This window comes from Salmo salar, chromosome ssa20, assembly GCF_905237065.1.
Source record: "Salmo salar chromosome ssa20, Ssal_v3.1, whole genome shotgun sequence".
Taxonomy (NCBI): Eukaryota; Metazoa; Chordata; class Actinopteri; order Salmoniformes; family Salmonidae; genus Salmo; species Salmo salar.
The window spans coordinates 15,408,879-15,430,758 of NC_059461.1; the positions used below are offsets into that span (position 1 = coordinate 15,408,879).

A 21,880-nucleotide genomic window follows, 5' to 3' on the forward strand; every position below is an offset into this window, starting at 1 on the left:
CTACAATTGATCTTCTTAAATTGTGATTTTAAACCTAACCACACTGCTAACCTTATGTACAACCCTAACCTTAAAGTAGGACCAAAACGCTAATTTTGGCTGTGGTAACACGCAGCTCTCCAGTGCAAGTGCTATGGATAGAAGCTAGCCTAAATAAATAGCCTGGTCTCATAGACTAAAAGTAACATAGTAAACGTAATTCCAGACCTCTACATTAGTTTGATATGTCATGTTTGGTATGCTTACATAGACAGATGGTTACTTAACTCTAACCTTAACCCATAGCTAACCTTAGCCAACTAACTAATGTTAGTGACCTAGCTATAATTTGTAACATACTATATGTTTCGCAAATTCGTAACATATTGTATGTTTTGCAAATTAGTAACATATTGTACGGTTTGCAAATTTGTCATGTATATTGAGAATTGTAACATAAACGAAATTAGTGGTGGGCATTAATACATACCATATGAAACATAACATAAATGGAGTGTCTCGGATTTACAGAGTAGAATTGAGATACTAAGGGCAGGAATTTAAGTACAGAGGCGAGGATGGCAGGAAGGGATAGAAGAGAGGAGGCTATTTTTACAAGATAAAGGGTGGGACAAAGCCGCTTGAATAATACTTTAAATGTGATAGGAAAGTGTGATTATTGCCAGGAAACAGAGACCGTGGAGCATGTATTGCTACAGTGTGGGCAGTATCTCAGCTTACGAGAGAGGCTGAGATCTAGTATGAGGGAGAAGGGCCTACAGGAAATGATTTTAAAGAATATATTGAGTAGATATTAACAAAAAAAAATTAAAATGTATTTTTTTTACGGCAACAGGGCAGGCAAATAGGATTTAGTTTCTCCCTGTCTCTGACCCACACTCCAGTACAGTAGGTGGCGGTAATGCACCAAAACGTTGGACGCCCACTGCTGATAAATCCCACCGAAGAAGTACGTACAGAATAATACGATATGCTCTGAGACCAGGTTGCAGCAAACCACTGAGCATTATCGACTTCATGCACGTAGGCTAAAGTATAAAAACACCGAGCAGTGTCGACCTCAATTACAAATTCAAATAGGCTAAATTAGCTAGGTACTTGACCAAAGCGCAACAGGGTGAAGAGCGAAGTATCTCAAACTAACGTTACCTAGCTAGTTTAGCTAAATGAATTGTTCTGTCATTTTCGCCGGTCAATAAGCATTAAAGTACGAACTTTGGTCCTTGTTGGAATTGCTGGGAAGAATCTCTTGTCAGTGGTTAGCTAACTAGTTGTCTTTAGTTTCGAGGTCATCCTCACCAGTGTGTATCGAGTTAGCTAACGTTACAGCACGCTTTGTAGAGGCTTGACTAGGTAGCTAACTACACAACTCGTTAATAATTTAGCTAACGTTAGTTGAAAGTCGTCTCCAGTTGGAGAAGAGCAGACATGAAGCATCTTCCGTATTTCTGCAAGGGGGAAGTCGTTCGAGGATTCGGGCGAGGAAGCAAAGAACTAGGGATTCTCACAGGTAATGTTAAACGTAGCTAACGGTATCATCTAAATATGTTTGATTGTGTTAACGTTATGTTTCACCGGCATGTGGTTTGATAATTATGATATGACTTCACTGCTTAGATAGCTAACGTTACTGCTGTTGACAGCTAGTTAGAGATTATATAGGCCTTGTATCACGCTAGCACTTTAGCCAGCTAAAATAAATTAACTAGCTAGCTATCTTTGCTATGACTAAAATGTTTTTTAAAAAGGAAACAATAAGACAAATCCATGCTCGAATACAGTTAACTGACTACAGGTATACAACGGGTGGGTGCTGAATGCTGATTGGTTAAAAGCGCGTTCCAGCCGGTGTCTATTCCACAAATGACCGCCGGCTAAATCTGACGTTAAAATGCCTATTTACTCTGTTCCATCTGACTGCGCAATCCACTGTCCTTTTTATTGTAATATTTATTTTTTAATTTAACCTTTTATTTAACTAGGCAAGTGTAAGAGCTACTTATTAACAATGACGCCTACACCAGCCAAACCTGGACCAATTGTGCGCCGCCCTATGGGACTCCCAATCACGGCCGGTTGTGATACAGCCTGGATTATCGACCCAGGCAGGGAAGTTATTAACTTTGTCTCCACTATAGAAAGCATCTACACATTGTCACATTTCTTTTAGACTAGCATTTAGTTTTCAACTGCGGCGATTTGAATAAACCGTACTGTCTGTGTCTCCGACATTTGCAACATTGTTAAAATATTCAAATTCGGTCTCCAACGGTCCCATAGTAAAGAATGTGTATGGGGTCGGGACGAGCGAGTCAGGCTGCGTTTGTCAGTCGAAATCACGAATCAGTTCATTTTTATGGATATATATACAAAATATCCATAAAAATGTTTAAACTAAGTGCAGCTGGTTTGCAGTCTTTTCCAGCTTCAGTTTGACGTGTATTGTGTTAGCTAGCTCCTCTGAACAGTGTCCAAACGAGAGAGCACTTTTTCGATGCCTGGCGAAATCGTGCCTCATTGTTAAATGTCACTAGAAAACGGTTTAAACAGATGCAGCTACTACTGTAGTGTATAGCTAGCAAGCACGGGAGAAGAACGTTGCCAGACAGTATGGCAATGGAACAACAGACTGAACGACTGGGTCGCGTCTCTGTCAACCAGCCGGCTTGGGTAGCAACCCTAGATTTGTGTCGGGACTATATTGTGGAAGGATGAAATTATATGAATAAAATAACCAAAATATAGCTTTTGATGAAAATGTGTCAATCAAATTTGAATATGTTGGTAACCCGTATTATAAAAGGGATAATCCCGGAGAAGCCATGGCAAACGTGCCAATATATCCTCCAAACACCGGCTTCTGGGGCATTATCACTTAATGAACGAACTAGATAAGTTACCTTACCTAGCCAAGTTGTACTATTTACTAGCTAGTGGACTTGCCTGAAACATTTGACATGTTAAAGGTACACTACATTACCAATAGGATGAGGATACACCTTCAAATTAGGGGATTCTGCTATTTCAGCTGCACCTGTTGCTGACAGGTGTATAAAATCTTGCGCACCGCCGTGCAATCTCCATAGACAGACATTGGCAGTAGAATGGCTGTACTGAAGAGCTAAGTGACTTTCAACATGACACCGTCATAGGATGCCACCTTTGCAACAAGTCAGTCAAAATTCTGCCCTGCTAGAGCTGCCTCAGTCAACAGTAAGTGCTGTTATTGTGAAGTGGAAACATCTAGGGGCAACAACGGCTCAGCTGCGAAGTGATAAGCCACACAAGCTCACAGAACGGGACCGCTGAAGCGGGTAGCGTATAAAAATCGTCTGTCCTCGGTTACAACACTCACTACAGAGTTCCAAACTGCCTCTGGAAGCAACGTCAGCACAAGAACTGTTCGTCGGGAGCTTCATGAAATGGTTTTCCATGGCCGAGACCTGTTTCTGAAGACCAGCGTCGGCTGTAGTGGTGTAAAGCTCACCGCCGTTAGACTCTGAAGCAGTGGAAACGCATTCTCTGGAGTGATGAATCACGTTTCACCATCTGGCAGTCCGATGGACGAATCTGGGTTTGGCGGATGCTACGAGAACAGTACCTGCCCCAATGCATAGTGCTAACTGTAAAGTTTGGTGGAGGAGGAATAATATATATATATTTTTTTATTGTTCTGGCTAGGCCCATTAGTTCCAGTGAAGGGAAATCTTAACGCTACAGCATAAAATGACATTCTATACGATTCTGTGCTTCTAACTTTGTGGTAACAGTTTGGGGAAGGCCCTTTCCTGTTTCATCATGACAATGCACCCGTGCACAAAGTGAGGTCCATATAGAAATGGTTTGTCAATCGATGTGGAAGAACTTGACTGGCCTACACAGAGCCCTGACGTCAACCCCATCGAACACCTTTGGGATGAATTGGAAGGCCGACTGCGAGCCAGGCCAAATCATCCAACATCAGTGCCCGACCTCACGAACGCTCTTGTGGTGGAATGGAAACAAGTCTGCAGCAATGTTCCAACATCTAGTGGAAAGCCTTCCCAGAAGAGTGGAAGCTGTTATAGCAGCAAAGGGGGGACCAACTCCATATTAATACCCATGAGTTTGGAATGAGATGTTCGATGAGCAGGTGTTAACATACTTTTTGGCTATTTAGTGTACTTAGCTACCTTTCTTAGATGTAAGGGGACCTGCATGGTTCTGGTACCGACTCTGACTGACATTTTCACTTAAATCGATCTGTGGAGACCATAGATTGCAATGGCTTCTATTGAGTGATAGCCCTGGTTCCCATGGACACAATAGTATATTTTTGGCACCTGTATGACAGGATGCAAAACCACTTGAAGCTATGATGTGCTTCTGACTGCCAATCAACTCCTGGCTGAACACTGTCACAGCCACTGACAAAGCACATGCCTGCACCCTTACATCGTAGAGATGACAAATTCAAAGATGGCCTACTTTTCTATACTCAAGGGGGAGAGAGACAAACATAGCGAGACAGTTGTTTTACTATTAAACTCAATGCTATCATTTTAAATCTTGTAAAGCCGGCTTGTTTCTGAGCCAGGCAAAGGGTAGCTAACGAGAAGGCGGGTGACTGGTTAGTTACAAGCAAGCAAAAGTTGCCTGCGCGATATGTATGATCGGAGCCAGAGAATCTCTGCCTGTCTGCCCACACTCATTGATGTAGGCTGTGTGGCGTGTCCTTACCACTGCTGAACAGACCAGACCTCTTGCTGCACAGTGCATCTAGTGCTGTTAAAAGTCTGCTTATCATAGCCTATCCAGTCCAAGCAAGTTCTAGTCACCAGTGGTCGAGAAGGCGAATCACAAGTCATGGAAATCGTGTGCTAGACTCGAGTACTTAAACACTGTTCTGAATAAATGTTCTGAATAAATGTTTTCGTTTTCAATGTCATTCAAGGAAGCTTCAAGGGATCCAACATTAAAATATAATATAAGTGTATTTTACAATGTCCGGCAGAAATGCATTTGATGGAATGAGACTAAGTCAAGAAAGCGACTTAGTCAAGACTACTGCCAGTGAAGTCAACCTTTTCAGACCAACAAGCAAAGCTATGGAAATGCTTTTCAAGTACAGGTTGACTTGCATGTCACGACTTTGTTAGTCATTTTATTGTGGTGTAGTTAATGGGAGAGTGGGTTAGTGATCAAATGGGCACTCACTGCAGACTCATACTTTTTGATTAACGCAGGGCTCGGCATTAAGGCTTGTCCGGGCAAGTAAAAAAATAAATAATTTGTCAGACAACCAGAACTTAGATTTCAGTTGTCAAGTAAAAAAAAAAAAAAATTACTCCGATCAGAATTGGATCAGGCAGCACACAGCCCATGTTTATAGCCTATTTCAATAAATATTATTTCCTCAAAGCAAGAGAACAGTGTAGATGGCGCTAAGAGTCTCTCACCAAGCACTACAAAATATCTGGTCAGAATGTTTTGTCAGATGATCTGGGCCAATAGCTCTGATTTTTCTATTTTTATAGTGGACCCTCCTGTGTCTTGTCATAGAAGATATGGCTTGCCCTATTAAGTAATTTAATGCATGCTAGATTGGCTTAGGTCTAATTCCATAATATTCTAGCAATGTGCAACATACCTACAACACATGCATTAACCTAGGCCTAATAAGTCAGGAGGAGTTGCTCTGCCGCCCATGGTAATTAACCCGTCACAAGACTCGCAGCAAGGCTGGTTGACTGTCATTTGCACCATCTGCGTGCTTCGGCACAGACACACAGATGGGCCTAGGTTACTATACATCCCTTTTGTGGAATAAGCTAATTGAAAAGATTTGGCTTCACAAAATATATTTTGTCAGTCATGATTCCTCTCATCCCACCGGTAGCATGCGAGCCAAATGCATAGCAGCCTTAAAAAAATAAAAAATGTTTTAACCTTTTTTGGGATGGCCGCTAGGGGAGCAATAACATCGTCTATAGGCAAGTACAGAAAATACTTTCACATCCCTCCTATGTACTTCACTAATTTTAAGTCACCATTTTGGCTGATGGTGTTACTGACTTTGTTTTTTTGGGGGGGGGACAAGTGACTACAGCTTTCATACATGTAAAAAAAACAGTCGTACTTGTCTAACGGACAAGTGGCTGAAAAAATTAATGTCAAGCCCTGGAACGTAAATGTCATTTTAATGTCTCTTCTGATCAGCCAACTTCACAGATTCTGTGGTGGAGCTCCTGCCTGGCGACATCAGCACAGGGATCTACTATGGCTGGGCGTGCGTGGGCAGCGGAGACGTCCACAAGATGGTGATGAGCATCGGCTGGAACCCCTACTACAACAACGCCAAGAAATCCATGGCAAGTCCAGCTCGCCCACCCATATAGGTTATAAAAGTATATAGACCAATATATTGGCACCCCTGCACTTCTTAAATAATTCCCTATTTCTTCTCAAATAAGTTTGAAAAATGAATTTAAAAAAAAATGTTGGTCTCCACACCTTATTGGACTCTCAAAATTGCAGAACAAATTGTATTTTTGTAAACTGAAGTTTAGAATGTATATCTTTTTATATACAGTACCAGTCAAGTTTGGACACAGGTACTCATGCAAGGGTTTTTCTTTTACTATTTTCTACATTGTAGAATAATATTGAAGACATAAACTATGAAATAACACACATTGAATCATGTAGTAAGCAAACAAGTTTTAAACAAATCAAAATATAGATTTTAGATTCTTCAAAGTAGCCACCCTTTGCCTTGATGACAGCTTTGCAATCTCTTGGCATTCTCTCTACCAGCTTCACGAGGAAAGCTTTTCCAACAGTCTTGAAGGAGTTCCCACATGCTGAGCACTTGTTGGCTGCTTTTCCTTCACTCTGCGGTCAAACTCATCCCTAACCATCTCATTTGGGTTGAGGTTGGGTGATTGTGGAGGCAAGGTCATCTGAGGCAGTACTTTACTGCTCTCCTTGGTCAAAAAGCCCTTACACAGCCTGGAGGTGTGTTTTGGGTCATTTTCCTATTGAAAAACAAATGATAGTCCCACTAAGCGGAAACCAGATGGGATGGCGTATCACTGGGGTAGCCACGCAGGTTAATTGTGCCTTGAATTCCAAGTAAATCAGTGTCACCATCACATCCCCTCCTCCAGATAGCGACTCTAGCAATTCTAGACTTTCCTCTGGATCCTGTATGAAGATGCGACGCTACTAGCCAGTACTGGCTTCTAACTAGTTAACCCAAGCCAGATAACCTTATACTAGCAAGTCAATGCTGTAAGTACCGTGTGTCGAAGTAGTTTAGGGTGAGCTCTAAGTCTATTGATTGACTTAGTGCCATACTGATTGGATTATGTTTAATGTCTATTGCTGTGTTCATTTTGTTGTAGTGTGTCTGATAATGGGTTAGGTTATACTAAGGGTATTTGAATTGGGAATGAGTACACACCTAGGGTTATTTCATTTTCAACCCAAGACCACCCCTTTTAGACCACTATCAACCAGACTTTACCCTGACTATGAAAAGGGTGTGTTACTTTGGAGGCTCTGCTGAGATCCCTTTTTCATTACCCTGTACTTGTAAATTCAGCAAAAAAATAAATGTCCCTTTTTCAGGACCCTGTCTTTCAAAGATAATTCGTAAAACTCAAACTTCACAGATCTTCATTATAAAGGGTTTAAACACTGTTTCCCATGCTTGTTTAATGAACAAGACACTAACCGCTTAGACGGCAGGCAATTAAGGTCACAGCCAAGAGAACTTAGGACACTAAAGAGGCCTTTCTACTGACTCTGGAAAAACACCAAAAGAAAGATGACCAGGGTCCCTGCTCATCTGTGTGAACGTGCCTTAGGCATGCTGCAAGGAGGCATGAGGACTGCAGATGTGGCCAGGGCAATAAATTGCAATGTCCGTACTATGAGATGCCTAAGACGGCTCTACAGGGAGACGGGACGGACAGCTGATCATCCTCGCAGTGGCAGACGACGTGTAACACCTGCACAGGATCGGTACATCCGAACATGACACCTGCGGGACAGGTACAGGATGGCAACAACAACTGCCCGAGTTACACCAGGAATGCCCTTCCTGCAGGCTCATCCTGACATGACCCTCCAGCATGACAATGCCACCAGCCATACTGCTCGTTCTTTGCGTGATTTCCTGCAAGACAGGAATGTCAGTGTTCTGCCATGGCCAGCAAAGAGCCCGGATCTCAATCCCATTGAGCACATCTGGGACCTGTTGGATCGGAGGGCTAGGGCCATATCCCCCCCCTCCCCCCAGAACTGTCCGGGAACTTGCAGGTGCCTTGGTGGAAGAATGGGGTAACATCTCACAGCAAGAACTGGCAAATCTCGTGCAGTCCATGAGGAGATGCACTGCAGTACTTAATGCAGCTGGTGGCCACACCAGATACTGACTTTTGATTTTGACCCCCCTTTGTTCAGGTACACATTATTCAATTTCTGTTAGTCACATGTCTGTGGAACTTGTTCAGTTTGTCTATTGACTCTTATGTTCATACAAATATTTACACATGTTAAGTTTGCTGAAAATTAACGCAGTTGACAGTGAGGACATTTCTTTTGTTGCTGTGTTTATCTAATAACCATTCAAGTGAGACGACAACAATGGAGGGCAGCCCCTGTCAAATGCTGCTGCACAGGTGGTGCGTTGAAGAGAATGTAGATACAGGAAGTAGGCCCAGAGTAGACGCGCTGTCAGCCAGTCACACATCTCACTCGCCTGAAGAGTGAGGCAGCAGCAAATCCCCACAAGGTCATAGAGGCTAACTGGATTCAAGAAGCACAATGGGAAAGGCGCCCAGTAATGGAGCAGGCTGTGCCCCAGACCTATGACTAGCGCTACCTTATCTGCATCATCTAGCCTGCCAACCTTTCCCTCTGTCCCAAGTGGGCTAGTTGACCCAGCCTGTCATTCCAATCACGATAAACGGTACTCCTTGCCAAGCTCTGTTAGACAGTGTGTCCCAGCTCACCATCTTCGAGAGCTGGTACCACACTCACTCATATACAGCCTGTGGAGGGTCTAGTTGTTTGGGGCTTCAATGAGCTCTGACATCCGTCCCGGGCGTAATGTATTGGCTGAACTGGAGCTGCCTCAAGAAGTAGCTGGCATTCAAGAGCCCATAACTATCATGGCCTTAGTGTGCCCAGAGACAAAAGGCCATGATGGAGTCCCTGTGATTATTGGACTAAATGCCTACATGTTTCAATGGCTGAAATGCATCTGTGAAGCAGTTTGCTTCCTTTGGATGCTTTGTTCTTGAGCTTACGTTGAGGAAACCCAGCTCCACAGTTCGATGCGGACAACGGGTTGATAGGGCATGCTACGTGGAAAGGTTAAGTGGACCTTCCTCCACTCCAAGAGACTGTTGCTTGTTGAACTAGCCCTAGACAATCCATTACCTGGAGGGCTGTTAGTGCAACCTACTGTTCTGCCTGCCGCTTTGTTAAGTGATGGCCAAATCACTATTCGAGTGAAGCGTGAGATGAGCGGTAACCATGGCCAGAGAGACGATGGTAAAACAGGTCTTCAGAGCTGATGTAATTTTGTCACTTCTACCACCCAAGGATGAATTTCCTAATTCAACGGGTGGATAAGCCCTGCCCCATGCACCCTAATATGTTTTAGTTCGGCAAATCCCCCATTCCAGAAGAGTGGAGAGGCAGGCTTTCCATTGCCATGAGCCCTGAAGATAAGACGGCGTTCATCTGCCCTTTGAAGTTTTACCAGTTTGAATGAATGCCTTGGCATTACTGCAGCTCCAGCTACGTTTCAGTGCTTGATGGCGAGAGGAGTAAGCAGCTTGAATCTTATGGTGATCTACCTGGATGACCTGATTTGTTTGGATGGACCCTAGAAGAGCATGAAGAATAGCTGAAGGTTCTGGACTGGCTGGAGGTGTGCGACTTGAAGCTGTCATTGGACAAATGCCAGGTCTGTCAGCCTCAGGTCAAATATGTTGGCCACATTGTCAGAGCAAGCAATTGCTACCAAACCTGCCAAAGTGGAAGCAGTGGCCACATGGGAGAAGCTCACAGACTTGAGGTCGTTCCTGGGATTCTGTGGCTATTACCGCCACTTTATTCTCAACTACTCAGCCATTGTGAAACCCCTAACAGACCTAACAAGGGAAGAAGGACAAAATGGCCCCACAACCAAGTACTACAACATTGGAGAGCGGTGGAACCACCACTGTGACCAGGTGTTCAAAGAAATCTATGCTTTTACCCACGCCCCAGTGTTGGCTTTTGCGGACAGCTCAAAGCTGTACACCCTCAATGGAGACTCCAGTTTTGAGGGGTTAGGAGCCGTTCTGTACCAAGACTATCCTGAGGGGCTGCACCCTGTAGCTTTTCCAAGCAGAAACCCAGTCCATCTTGCATTTTTAGCTCTAACTGGCCAGTGTCCGACAAGTTTCATGACTACTTCTATGGGGCTAGCTTTACCATGTGCATGGATAGCAATCCACTGACTTACTTGCTCACAACTGACAAGTTGAATGTTGTCAGTTGTGAGTTCCTCTGAGAAGTTGGAACTCAAGGATGGTCTAGTCTACTAAGTGACACTAAGTGACACCCAGTCAGAGGTCCACCAACTGGTGCTCCCTCAGAAGTAACACTCCCAGGTCCTGCACCAGTGCCATGATGAGATGGTCGCATGGGTGTAGACAGAACCAATAGGCTGATAAAGGACAGGTTATACTGGTCATGCATGTCCCGTAATGTGGAGCCCTGTCTGAAACTGTGGGAGAACAGTTGCCGAAATGGGTCGATCTCTAGCGACGTTCCATGGGATCTGAATAGACTTCCGTTCTCTAGCCCCTGACCAACAAGGTATAGGTAACCTGTTAGAGGTGACACTGACCACGTCACCCAGTATGGTCAGGTTTTCTCAACAAAAGATCAGAATGCGACTACAGTGGCACGAGTACTGCGCAAACTCTTCGTAGACCACTGGTTTTCTGTCCAGGGTGCATTCTGACCAAGGAAGAGACTTTTGAAAGTAAACTCATTAAATGGTTGTTGGAAATCAAGACGTCTCGAACCACACCTTATCACCCCCAAGAAGAGCCTCAACCTGAGGGGTTCAACCAAGCTCCTGAATGTGTTGGACTCTTGAGCGAGACAGACGGTTGGAGTCAGCATATCAAGTCTTTGGTGCACGCCTACAATTGTACAGGAAATGAAGCAAAGCTGCTCATTGACCTCTGCTTCAGTGTGTCTGCCACCAAGAGGAACCCAGCTGCGGGGTGGGAATTAGTTTTATTCCCGGTATGTAGCCGTTTCCTGTAATGCAAATGTCTTTTGTGTGTAGCATATTAATTGTATAAATTTGTTGAGACCAGATAGCGACTCTAGATACCGGCAAGTCTAGTTCTCTAGATCCTGTCTGAAGAGTCAACGCTGCTAGCTAACCTTACACTAGCAATTTGCCTCCGTAAGCAGCAGATGCATCTCTAAGTACATTGTGTCAAGGTAGTTTAGGGGGTGACCTTTGATAAAGACCCAAAATACAGTGCATTCGGGAAGTATTTAGCCCCTAGACTTTTTCCACATTTTGTTACGTTACAGCCTTACTCTAAAATTGTTTAAATAAAAATCTTCATCTACACACAATACCCCATAATGACAAAGCGAAAACATGTTTTTACAAAAACAAATACCTTACTCAGACCCTTTGCTATGAGACTTGAAATTGAGCTCCGGTGCATCCTGTTTCCATTGATCATCCTTGATGTTTCTACAACTTGATTGGAGTCCACCTGTGGTAAATTCAATTGATTTGGAAAGGCACACCTGTCTTTAATAAAGGTCCCATAGTTCAGTGCATGTCAGAAAAAAACAAGCAATGGAGTCGAAGGAAATTTCCGTAGCGCTCTGAGACAGGATTGTGTTGAGGCACAGATCTGGGGATGGGAACCAAAAAATGTCTGCAGTGTCGATGGTCACTCTGACAGAATTCCTCTGTGGAGATTGGAGAACCTTCCAGAAGGACAACCATCTCTGCAACACTCCACCATTCAGGCCTTTATGGTAGAGTAGCCAGGCGGAAGCCAGTCCTCAGTAAAAGGCACAGGACAGCTCGCTTGGAGTTTGCCAAAAGGCACCTAAAGACTCAGACCATGAGAAACAAGATTATCTGGTCTGATGGAAACCAAGATTGAACTCTTTGGCCTGAATGCCAAGCGCCACTTCGAGGAAACCTGGCATGGTGGTAGCAGCATCATGCTGTGGAGATGTTTTTCAGGGACTGGGAGTCTAGTCAGGATCAAGGTGAAGATGAACAGAGCAAAGTACAGAGATCCTTAATGAAAACCTGCTCAGGACCTCAGGCTGGGTCAAAGGTTCACCTTCCAACAGAACAACGACCCTAAGCACTCAGCCAAGACAACGCAGGAGTTGCTTTGGGACAAGTCTCTCCTGAATGTCCTTGCGTGGCCCAGCCAGAGCCTTGACTTGAACCCGATCGAACATCTCTGGAGAGACCTGAATCACTGTGCAATAACGCTCCCCATCCAACCTGAGCTTGAGAGGATCTGCAGAGAAGAATGGGAGAAACTCCCCAAATACAGATGTGTCATACCCAAGAAGACTCAATGCTGTAATCGCTGGCAATGGTGCTTCAACAAAGAACTGAGGAAAGGGTCTAAATACTTAGGTGATTTTTATTTTTTTATCAATTGTCAGTGGGGTATATTATTTAATACATTTTATAAGACTGTAACATAACAAAATGTGGAAAAAGTCAAGGGGTTTGAATACTTTCCGAAGTTACTGTATAAGGAAATTCCAGGGTTTCCTCGGAGTCTCTCGTGAAGAAACGTTATCTGGCTAAGCAAAGCTTGCTTTCCGTTGCCCAACACTGCACTAAATACGGACCGCTCTAGCATTGGAACTCCCACTCCAAAAGCGCTCGCACTCAAGGCGTTCATCGAGTTCCGTTGAGGTATAAAGCATAGGCCCTGCAATGTAGTAAGACTTAACTACCAGAGGTCTGAACTGTTAAAAAAAAAAAGGGGGGTACCCTATTTTTAAAGGTTGCGACTGATTGTTATTGAATGTGTATGGTGAATGATGCCGTTTTTAATTTGATTTGTCTTGGTGCCATACTGATTGATTTATGTTTAACTGCTATTGAATGTATTTATTGAGATGTGTTGCTTGTCCATAGCAGAATTCCTCAAATGAGACATTTTGCTATGTGCATTTTGTTGTAGTGTGTCTAACAGATCATGTTATACTAACAGTATTTGAATACAGCTGCGCCATCGAGAGCATCCTGAGGGGTTGCATCACTGCCTGGTATGGCAACTGCTCGGCCTCCGACTGCAAGGCACTACAGAGGGTAGTGCGTACGGCCCAGTACATCACTGGGGCCAAGCTTCCTGCCATGCAGGACCTCTATACCAGGCGGTGTCAGAGGAAGGCCCTAAAAATTGTCAGACTCCAGCCACCCTAGTCATAGACTTTTCTCTCTGCTACTGCACGGCAAGCGGTACCGGATCGCCAAGTCTAGGTCCAAGAGGCTTCTATCCCCAAGCTGTAAGGCTCCTGAACATCTAATCAAATGGCCACCCAGACTATTTGCACTGCCCCCCTCCCCACTCTTACACTGCTGCTACTGTTTATGATCTATGCATAGTCACTTTAATAACTCTACCTACATGTACATATTACCTCAACTAACTGGTGTCCCCACACATTGACTCTGTACCGGTACCCCCCTGTCTATAGTCTCGCTATTGTTATTTTACTGCTGCTCTTTAATTCTATTTCTTATTTGGTTTAGAATTTTTTTTAAACTACATTGTTGAAGGGCTTGTGAGTAAGCGTTTCATCTATTGTAGTTGGCGCATGTGACTAATACACTTTGATTTGAAATGTAGGTTATTTAATGTTAGACCCTCGACCACTATCAACCAGACTTCACCCTGGTTACGGTAAGGTGTTACCCATGTTTGTGTCTTGTGGTTGAGTGTTGACATTTTATTGATTACCGTGTATTACAGGAGACTCATGTGATCCACACGTTTAAAGAAGATTTCTATGGACAGATCCTCAGTGTAGTCCTGGTGGGATACATCCGTCCAGAGAGGAGCTATGATTCACTTGGTAAGAGTGAGTACTGGTGTACACACATGTGTGCGCACACACACTCTCCCCCATCCTTGTACAGACACAGCCATCCTCAGACTTGGCCACACATTCTCACCCCTTCTCTGTGTTTGCAGATGCCCTTATAGCAGCGATCAACAATGACATTGAGGAGGCCAAAAGAAAGCTGGACCTCCCAGAACACCTCAAACTCAAAAAGGACAACTTCTTCAGAGCCTCTGCCAGCTCGTCCATGACGTCGTCCAACAAGATCGTGAATGGCCATGACCTCTAATCACGCAAGACGTTCACTCTCGCATTACTCATCACTCGGTAAAGTCGGTGTCACAAGTATCCATCCAAATGTAATTTTTCACTAGGCCTAGTGACCTGGCCGGCAGAGGCCTTGCTTGTATTTTAGTGTGTCGCAAACATGAACCACTGAAGTTAAGGAGTGCCATGATTACTTCATCAAAAAGAGCCAAGTTATTCTTTATTTATTGTTTCTTCCCAACACTGCTTTGGGTGTTTTCCATTGCAGTTGAATGACTGGGTGGTTGACAACTAATGGGCTCTCCTGTCTGTTATGCTCTGCTCCCTCTCTCCCTCTCTCTCTGTGAACATTACCAAAGGCCAATATGTTACTTTTTCTATCCTCTGTAGATTTGTTGTGAGGATACAATCTGGCTATCATTGTAGCCGACCTGACCTGAAGCTACATTAGACTATGGTCATGTTCATTAGGGCACACAACCAAATACACTTCACAATTGGACAAGTTTGGTGCCTAATGACATGATCCTGGTAATGTGCAACTCCAGGAACTGAATGTGTGTTGAGAGGAGCCCTGTGCCACCAAACCCACTGCTAAAGGTGGCAGGTAGCCTAGTGGTTAGAGCGTTGGTCAAGTAACTGAAAGGTTGCTGGTTCAAATAACTGAGCAGCTGAGGTGAAAAATCTGTCGGTGCCCTTCAGCAAGGCACTTAACCCTCACTTGCTCCAGGGACGCTGTACTAATATGGCTGTCCCTGTAAAACACTGTTCCCTGCACCTGTCCAGCGTATGTGACAATGTCCTTTTGAAATGAGTGGTCATTTTGTATTGTTTAGAATTGGGGTTCAGTCTCATGGCTTTGCACTTAGTTTTTCCTCCTTTTCATATCCGGGTGTATTCAAAATGTCTGCCTTGAAGCAGAGAAGTCCTCAATATCTTGCATTTGATCTAGGCTAAATAGTTGTATTATACACTGAATTCATCCTCATTTTATTTGCGAAACTGATGTTCTTATTTAACCTACACAAACTGCATGGTTGGCTAAAGACATGCAGTTTCAGATTTTCTTAATTTGTATAATTCCTCATTGGTCAAATCCAGCATTCTCCCACCCCAGCAATGAGGGCCATTTTATTTAACAGTGAAGATTTGTCTGAAAAATGTTAAATGGCGCCACTTAACTGAATGTTTTCAGAATATTGTTTTTACTGAGTTAACCTTGTTTGGACCCTCATTCTACTGAGATAAGCACTGATATGGTACAAGAGAAGGCTGAAGCCTTGTTCACACTGCAGGCCTTGGTGCTCAAATCACTTTTGTTTTGGAGTACGGACTGTCCAAACAGCAAGTTACAAGTGACCAAATCAGATTTGTGTGTTCAGACCGCAGTCATTTGCTGACATGACTACGCTAGTTGTTACTATGACAACGGGTTTGTGAGCAGTGGTGTAGGCTGATTTGTTGGTGGTGCTCATGCTTCCGATCACTCAGAAGTTATGTAGCAAGCTAAGGTGACACCAATGCCTGCCATGGACATTTCCCATTTGCTTTGAATGTTCAAAATCCTAGTGCATGAACACTTTTTTAAAAGCTCAAAGGATAAGACGATCCAACTTTCATAGTAAGTCCTTTTTTGGCTAGCCACGGCAGACAACTAGCTAGGTAGCTCTTTAGCTTTCTTGCACATTTACTAATTTGTTTGTAAACCATTAAGCTAGTTAGCTACATGTTCTTTTCAACCGCCAACCGAGTAGTTGGCAAACAACGACATGCCAAATAAGTGTTAAAACAAATAAACACGAGGGCAAGTACATCAGATTTGTAGCTGATTTCAAACCACCTATGAAGGTGGTTTGAAATGTGGCTTCAAATATCTGATTCCATGTGCTTTTTGGCTGTTCAGACTGCAAGGGGGGGAAAAATTATCAAATCGGATATGCAAAAAATACAATTGATTTGAGTCACTTCAAACTGCCAATATGATGAACAATGCTTAAGTCCAAGGCTCTGATTCTCTGCAGATGGATGTGGTGGGCATGTGTGCGTTTTTCTTCGTCCCCTGATGAAATGAGTGTCGAGCATGCGTATGTAGTGCTTTTCTAATAAGTTGTTCAAAATGAATTGTGAGCTAATGTGATTTGAATGTATTTGAGAAGCTACTTTTGACAGAGGAAACAATATGGCTGGTGTTATTAATATATGTTTACGTAGACCAAATCTGTGAATATGTTCCCCCTCTTCAGATTTTGAGCTTTGTTCCTTAAAAAGATGCGTATTGACCTTTTCTATTGCAGGATACCTTACAGTCCCCTCCACCCATACCCAGAAAATGTACTGGGGTAAGCAATTGATATGCATAAGTAAATGGTGTACAATATTCAACAATGATGTATTGAAAGCTGTGGGATGGGGATCGGTCTCTACCATTTAAAAAGGCCAGGGGGAAAGTTTTCTCTTGGTTAATTTATGGTTACTGTTTGGTTAGAACATGGACTCGGCGCCAGTTGTTGAGGGATTTTTGTGTTCCCCAGACTTATATGCCTGAGTGGTTAGCAGTACTATACCTTAGTACCACAGAAGGACATAGACCTACATATGGTTTTTCAAACTTATACACAGCAGAATCTGTGTTAATGTAAACCCAGTGTGCTCATTGTCTGTCTTATCTGACTTTCCCTGTCATTAGCCTGTGCAGGGTTTCTTAAACTCGGTCCTGGGGCCCCCCCAGGTACACTTATCATGCAATGCTAGCTATCGCCTTAGTAGTGTAGTCATGGGTGTCTCCTGGGAGGGGTAAGAATGTGCTGAAGCCCCCTCGAGAGCCTAGCACCCCCAATAAATATTGTATTATTACAGGCAACACTACACAATGACCGTGAAACATTCTTTGGTGCCACCACTGACTAGTTAAACCTACAATATACAGTAAGAGAACATGACTCAACAAGGGCCATTCTAATGTTCCTCTGTGTCCCCCCAACTCCAGTGTTGAGTTGTTTTAATGGTATTACTCTGAATGCCAGGGTTGTGTTCATCAGGTCAGTAGCTGGTTTATTCATGTTTTTGGTTTATGTGGCTCATCTGGTCAGACCCCTATTGAAATGTTTCCCCATGATTTCACGTTTTGGTAGGACTACAGCTGTGTCTGGGTGTGTTTTGTCCTCTATGTACATAACGGTCAGATGTTCTATAAATCAGTGCAGCTAGAAGTGCTCATTAAACTGTCAAAACAACATGGCTTATATTTGATCAAGTACTATGCACTAGTGTTGGATTAGGCAACTGTACTCGGAGGCATCTGGTAGTAATAGTAGTAGGCTTGCTCTCCAGTTTGGCACCACAACCCTGAGCCAACATGATCTCATATTAAACAAGGGAAACGTCTAGCTCAGTCGAGACCGCGCTTAGTAGAATCAGACCAATGTCATTAACCAGGGTCATCTGGTTCTTCTCCCACTGTTCTTTCACTTGTCTTCTGCCTTTTTAAACAAAGTGTGGGATGGCAGAATGGCCTGTTCCCAAAATGTGCTTCAGCTGGATAAGCCACATCCTTATCAAGAATTTACCCTACCTCCAATACAAAATGTTATTTTCTAGTCCTTTCAGCTGTGAATGCATACATTTCACTATTATTTTGTATGTGAGAGAACATGCAATTCTGTAATTATTGAAGCATCATGTCATAGCTTTGGATTTGGGGGGGGGGGGAGAAAGCATGTAACTTTGTTTTTTTCAGTTAACCATGGGTCTGTGTTCAGGGACCAGTCGTATGTGTTGGGCTCGTTCAAAATCCTGCTACTGTATGATCCTGCCTGACGTTGTATTCTTATTAAACATGTTCATAGATGCATCTGTCTCGTTTTCTCCCACTCCTTGCACAACCTCACTCCGGTTTCAGTGCTATTATAGATTTTACAGTTGTCTAGTAGAACATTTCTGCTTCATAGGAAATGAGGTTGTCGCAAGCATACTGAATAAAAATCTAATTTTAAAGATTTGACTGCGTTAATATAAGGAAATCAGTCAATTTAAATAAATGCATTACGCCATAATCTGGGTTTGGGCAGGGGTGCAGCCATGGGCCCACCCAGTTTTTTTTTTCTCCCAAAAGCATAGCTGTTTTGGCATGTCAAGGTGGAACTGAGTTAGAATACCTCATGACAAGTTGCAGACCATACTATTTACTAAGAGTTTTCCTCTATATTTTTCGTAGCCATTATTAAGACCGCGAGAGCTGTATAGGGCCGTAAGCAAACAAGGAAATGCACATCCAGAGGCGGTGCTTCTCGTTGCCAGTAATTTTAATACAGGGAAACTGAAATCTGTTTTACCTCATTTTTACCAGAATGTCACCTGTGCAACTAGTGGCGACAAAACCCTTGATCACCTTTACTCCACTAACAGAAACACATACAAGGCTATCCCTCGCCCTCCTTTTGGCAAAGCTGACCATAACTCTATCCTCCTGATTCCTGCTTACAAGCAAAAATTCGTAACAGGAAGTACCACTGACGCACTCAATAAAGAAGTGGTCCGATGAAGCGGATGCTAAGCTATAGGGACTGTTTCACTTGCACAGAAGGGAATATGTTCTGGGATTCATCTGATAACATTGAGGATGAATACAAGCGCCAATACAGGACTAAGATCGAATCCTACGCCGGCTCTGACGCTGGCTTACCAACTATCAGGGATTACAAAGGGGAAACCCAGCAGTGAGCTGCCCAGTGACGCAAGCGAAACTGAACCATGAGAGCATCAGCTGTTCTGGACGACTGGGTGATCTCGCGCTCTGTAGCTAATGTGAGTAAGACCTTTAAACAGGTTAACATTCACAAGGCCTCGGGGGGCCAGATGGATTACCAGGACACATACTCAGAGCATGTGCTGATCAGCTGGAAAGTGTCTTCACTGACATTTTCAACCTCTCCCTGTCTGTAATACCTATGTTTCAAGCAGACCGCCATAGTCCTTGTGCCTAGGAATGTCAAGGTAACCTGTCTAAATGAATATCGCCCCATAGCACTCACATCTGTAGCCATGAAATGCTTTGAAATGCTGGTCATGGCTCACATCAACACCATCATTCATCCCAGACACCCTGGACCCACTAAAATTCACACTTTGCTTTCTGTGTGACGCCTAGCAGTCACAGAACTCCCGGCGGAGGGGACTGCCGTCGTGCCGTGTCTTTTTGCTGCAGCTGGACATGCACCGGCCGTCATCTACTAGGAGCTGGCTGGCGGGGCACACAGTGCAGTTCCACTGACCAGGACCCTTACAGTCCAGACAGGATGGGTCACAATTCTCACACTGTGGATCCAAGCCCTGGGAACACATACACACAGGCTCAGACTGGGACACTGTATCTTTCCAGTAAGATAATTCATGATTTTTTCCCCCACAGAACTGGAGAGAGAGGCGATAGTTACCCATTTGGCTGAAGAATCGTAAAGTCCTACAAGACAGGGAGAGTCACGAATCCCTCCAAAAATCCTGAAGCCCTCGAAGCATGACTTACAGAACAGGGCTCCCTCATCTGCAAAAAGAGAATGGAAGGAGGAACTCAACTGTTGAATCCTTACTTCCACTCAATTCCACTTCAGTCAGTAGTACAGCAATTCAATATGGGGCACTGTTTTTAATGGTACATTTTGTGAAGTCAATGGTGCTCTGCTCATATTACAATCACTACATCATAGTGACATTAAAGTCCAAGCTGTCAACGAGACATAACCCTTTGCTGTCAACATTGTTATTCAGCCAGGTAACTCAGGTAAGGTAGAGTTGATCTCTGCTACCTGAGCAGATAGAAGATTGTGTCTCACACTAATGCAGGTTGAGTGTGAGTTTGAATTGGCCTTTACTTTTGCAAGTCTTGCAGGTGGGGTGGCACTTCCAGTGTTGGTGTTGCTGAAGTGACTTACAACAGTGGAAATAAGTAAAGAACTTGTTATGGTTCGTCACAAACTATGAACTTGCCTAGCCTGTGTGCCAGTCTGTTTCTGCTCTTTTGCCAACTCCTTATTCCACAAAAAAGCAGAAACAGACTGGTACCCAGACTATAACTTGCCTATAACTAATAAGTGATGATTGGCCCTTCAGACTCCACTGGTTTGTGAGAGTGTGTCTCTTGTGTGTGTCTTTGACCTCTCAGCACAGTTGCGTCCCTGTTTGAACAGCCTAGGTTTACACACCACACACTGGACATTGGCGGCCTACGCACGACATGCAGCTTAATGAAGTCTAGTATTTTGTCAACAAATTGTCATGCCTCACCTTCACAATTGAACCACTCCATCAAACTGCCGTAAAGATGACTTAAGAAGTACTCGTGCAGGTCGGAGAACGCAGATAAATTACATAGACAAACTCAGGCGATTACACCCAGCCGCGGACAGATGAGGACATAGCAATCAGGAACACTAAATCCCATGCACTCAACTTTTACCCTTGTCACAAGTGTTGCACTGATACTTCCCAGAGCCTGTGCATGTCTTACAACTGGAGTGACCCTGCTCACATTCACCCTGACCTGAGCAGAATATGAGTTAAATAATAAGGAATGATTGGACAACCTTGGCTGGCCACAATCGTCTTGTGCCTGGGCCGAATTTGGCCCGCGGGCCGCCAGTTGCAGACCCCTGAACTTATATGAAGTGTTAGTTAGGTAAGTATGAAGTTCAGATGAGGCCTTGCTGTCGAGGAAACGCTTGACAGGGCGGGAAGCGAAGTGGTAGTTCACACACTCTCCGTCCTTCAGAGCGAGTCATCCTCGCAGGAGTCACAGTCGTCGTAGTTTGGCCCGCCGCATGTCCGACACACAGTGACACATTCCTGACTCTCCTCACCGACAAAGAAGCCCTCCCTTCCACTGCTCCAGACACTCTCCGTTTGGAGACGCACACACTCGTTTAATGACCAATGACATAAAGCGTGTGTTCTACCAACTGATTCACTGACAAAAGTCAGAGTAGAACTATCAACTGAATGATGGGTCCTACCTGAGACGTAAAAGCCCTGCTCACACCAGTAGTACTGGGACTGGTCACAGTTGGAACAGTGTCTGTCCTCACACTTGACACATGTCATGGTAATATTCACTCTGTAGGTCCTGTCTGGACAGCTTGTGTCGGAATCAGGCCCCAACCTCCACTTTCATATCATAATATATCTGTAGGCAGCAGTGTAACTGTCAAAGATGATTCAACAATAATTTATTTACTGGTAGTACTCCTTTGCACAGGTGACGCTTTCAGTGGTGTAAAATACTTTAAAGTACTACTTTAGTAGTTTTTGGGGGTATCTGTACTTTACTATTTATTTTTTTGACAACTTTTACTTCACTACATTCCTAAAGAAAACAATGTACTTTTTACTCCAAACATTTTGCCTGACAGCCAAAAGTACTAGTTACATTTTGAATGCTTAACAGGACAGGAAAAAAGTCAAATTCACACACTTCTCAAGAGAGCGTCCCTGGTCA

At 43.8% G+C, this 21,880-nt stretch overlaps 1 protein-coding gene across 1 annotated transcript; it reads left to right on the forward strand.

Annotated features, from left to right (window-relative positions):
* The first annotated feature begins 997 nt into the window (after positions 1 to 997).
* LOC106580082 (riboflavin kinase) lies at positions 998 to 18,242 on the forward strand. Its single transcript, XM_014160703.2, has 4 exons — positions 998 to 1,510; positions 6,199 to 6,350; positions 14,037 to 14,139; positions 14,259 to 18,242. The coding sequence occupies exons 1-4, from the start codon at positions 1,429 to 1,431 to the stop codon at positions 14,414 to 14,416; spliced, it is 495 nt and encodes a 164-aa protein (XP_014016178.1). The 5' UTR covers positions 998 to 1,428; the 3' UTR covers positions 14,417 to 18,242.
* The last annotated feature ends 3,638 nt before the right edge of the window (positions 18,243 to 21,880 follow it).

Excerpts from the sequence above, each read along its gene's own strand:
- LOC106580082 (XM_014160703.2), top strand. The coding sequence starts at position 1,429 with ATGAAGCATCTTCCGTATTTCTGCAAGGGGGAAGTCGTTCGAGGATTC. Across the intron at positions 6,351-14,036 it reads ACAACGCCAAGAAATCCATG|GAGACTCATGTGATCCACAC; the intron begins GCAAGTCCAGCT and ends CGTGTATTACAG. Across the intron at positions 14,140-14,258 it reads GAGGAGCTATGATTCACTTG|ATGCCCTTATAGCAGCGATC; the intron begins GTAAGAGTGAGT and ends CTGTGTTTGCAG.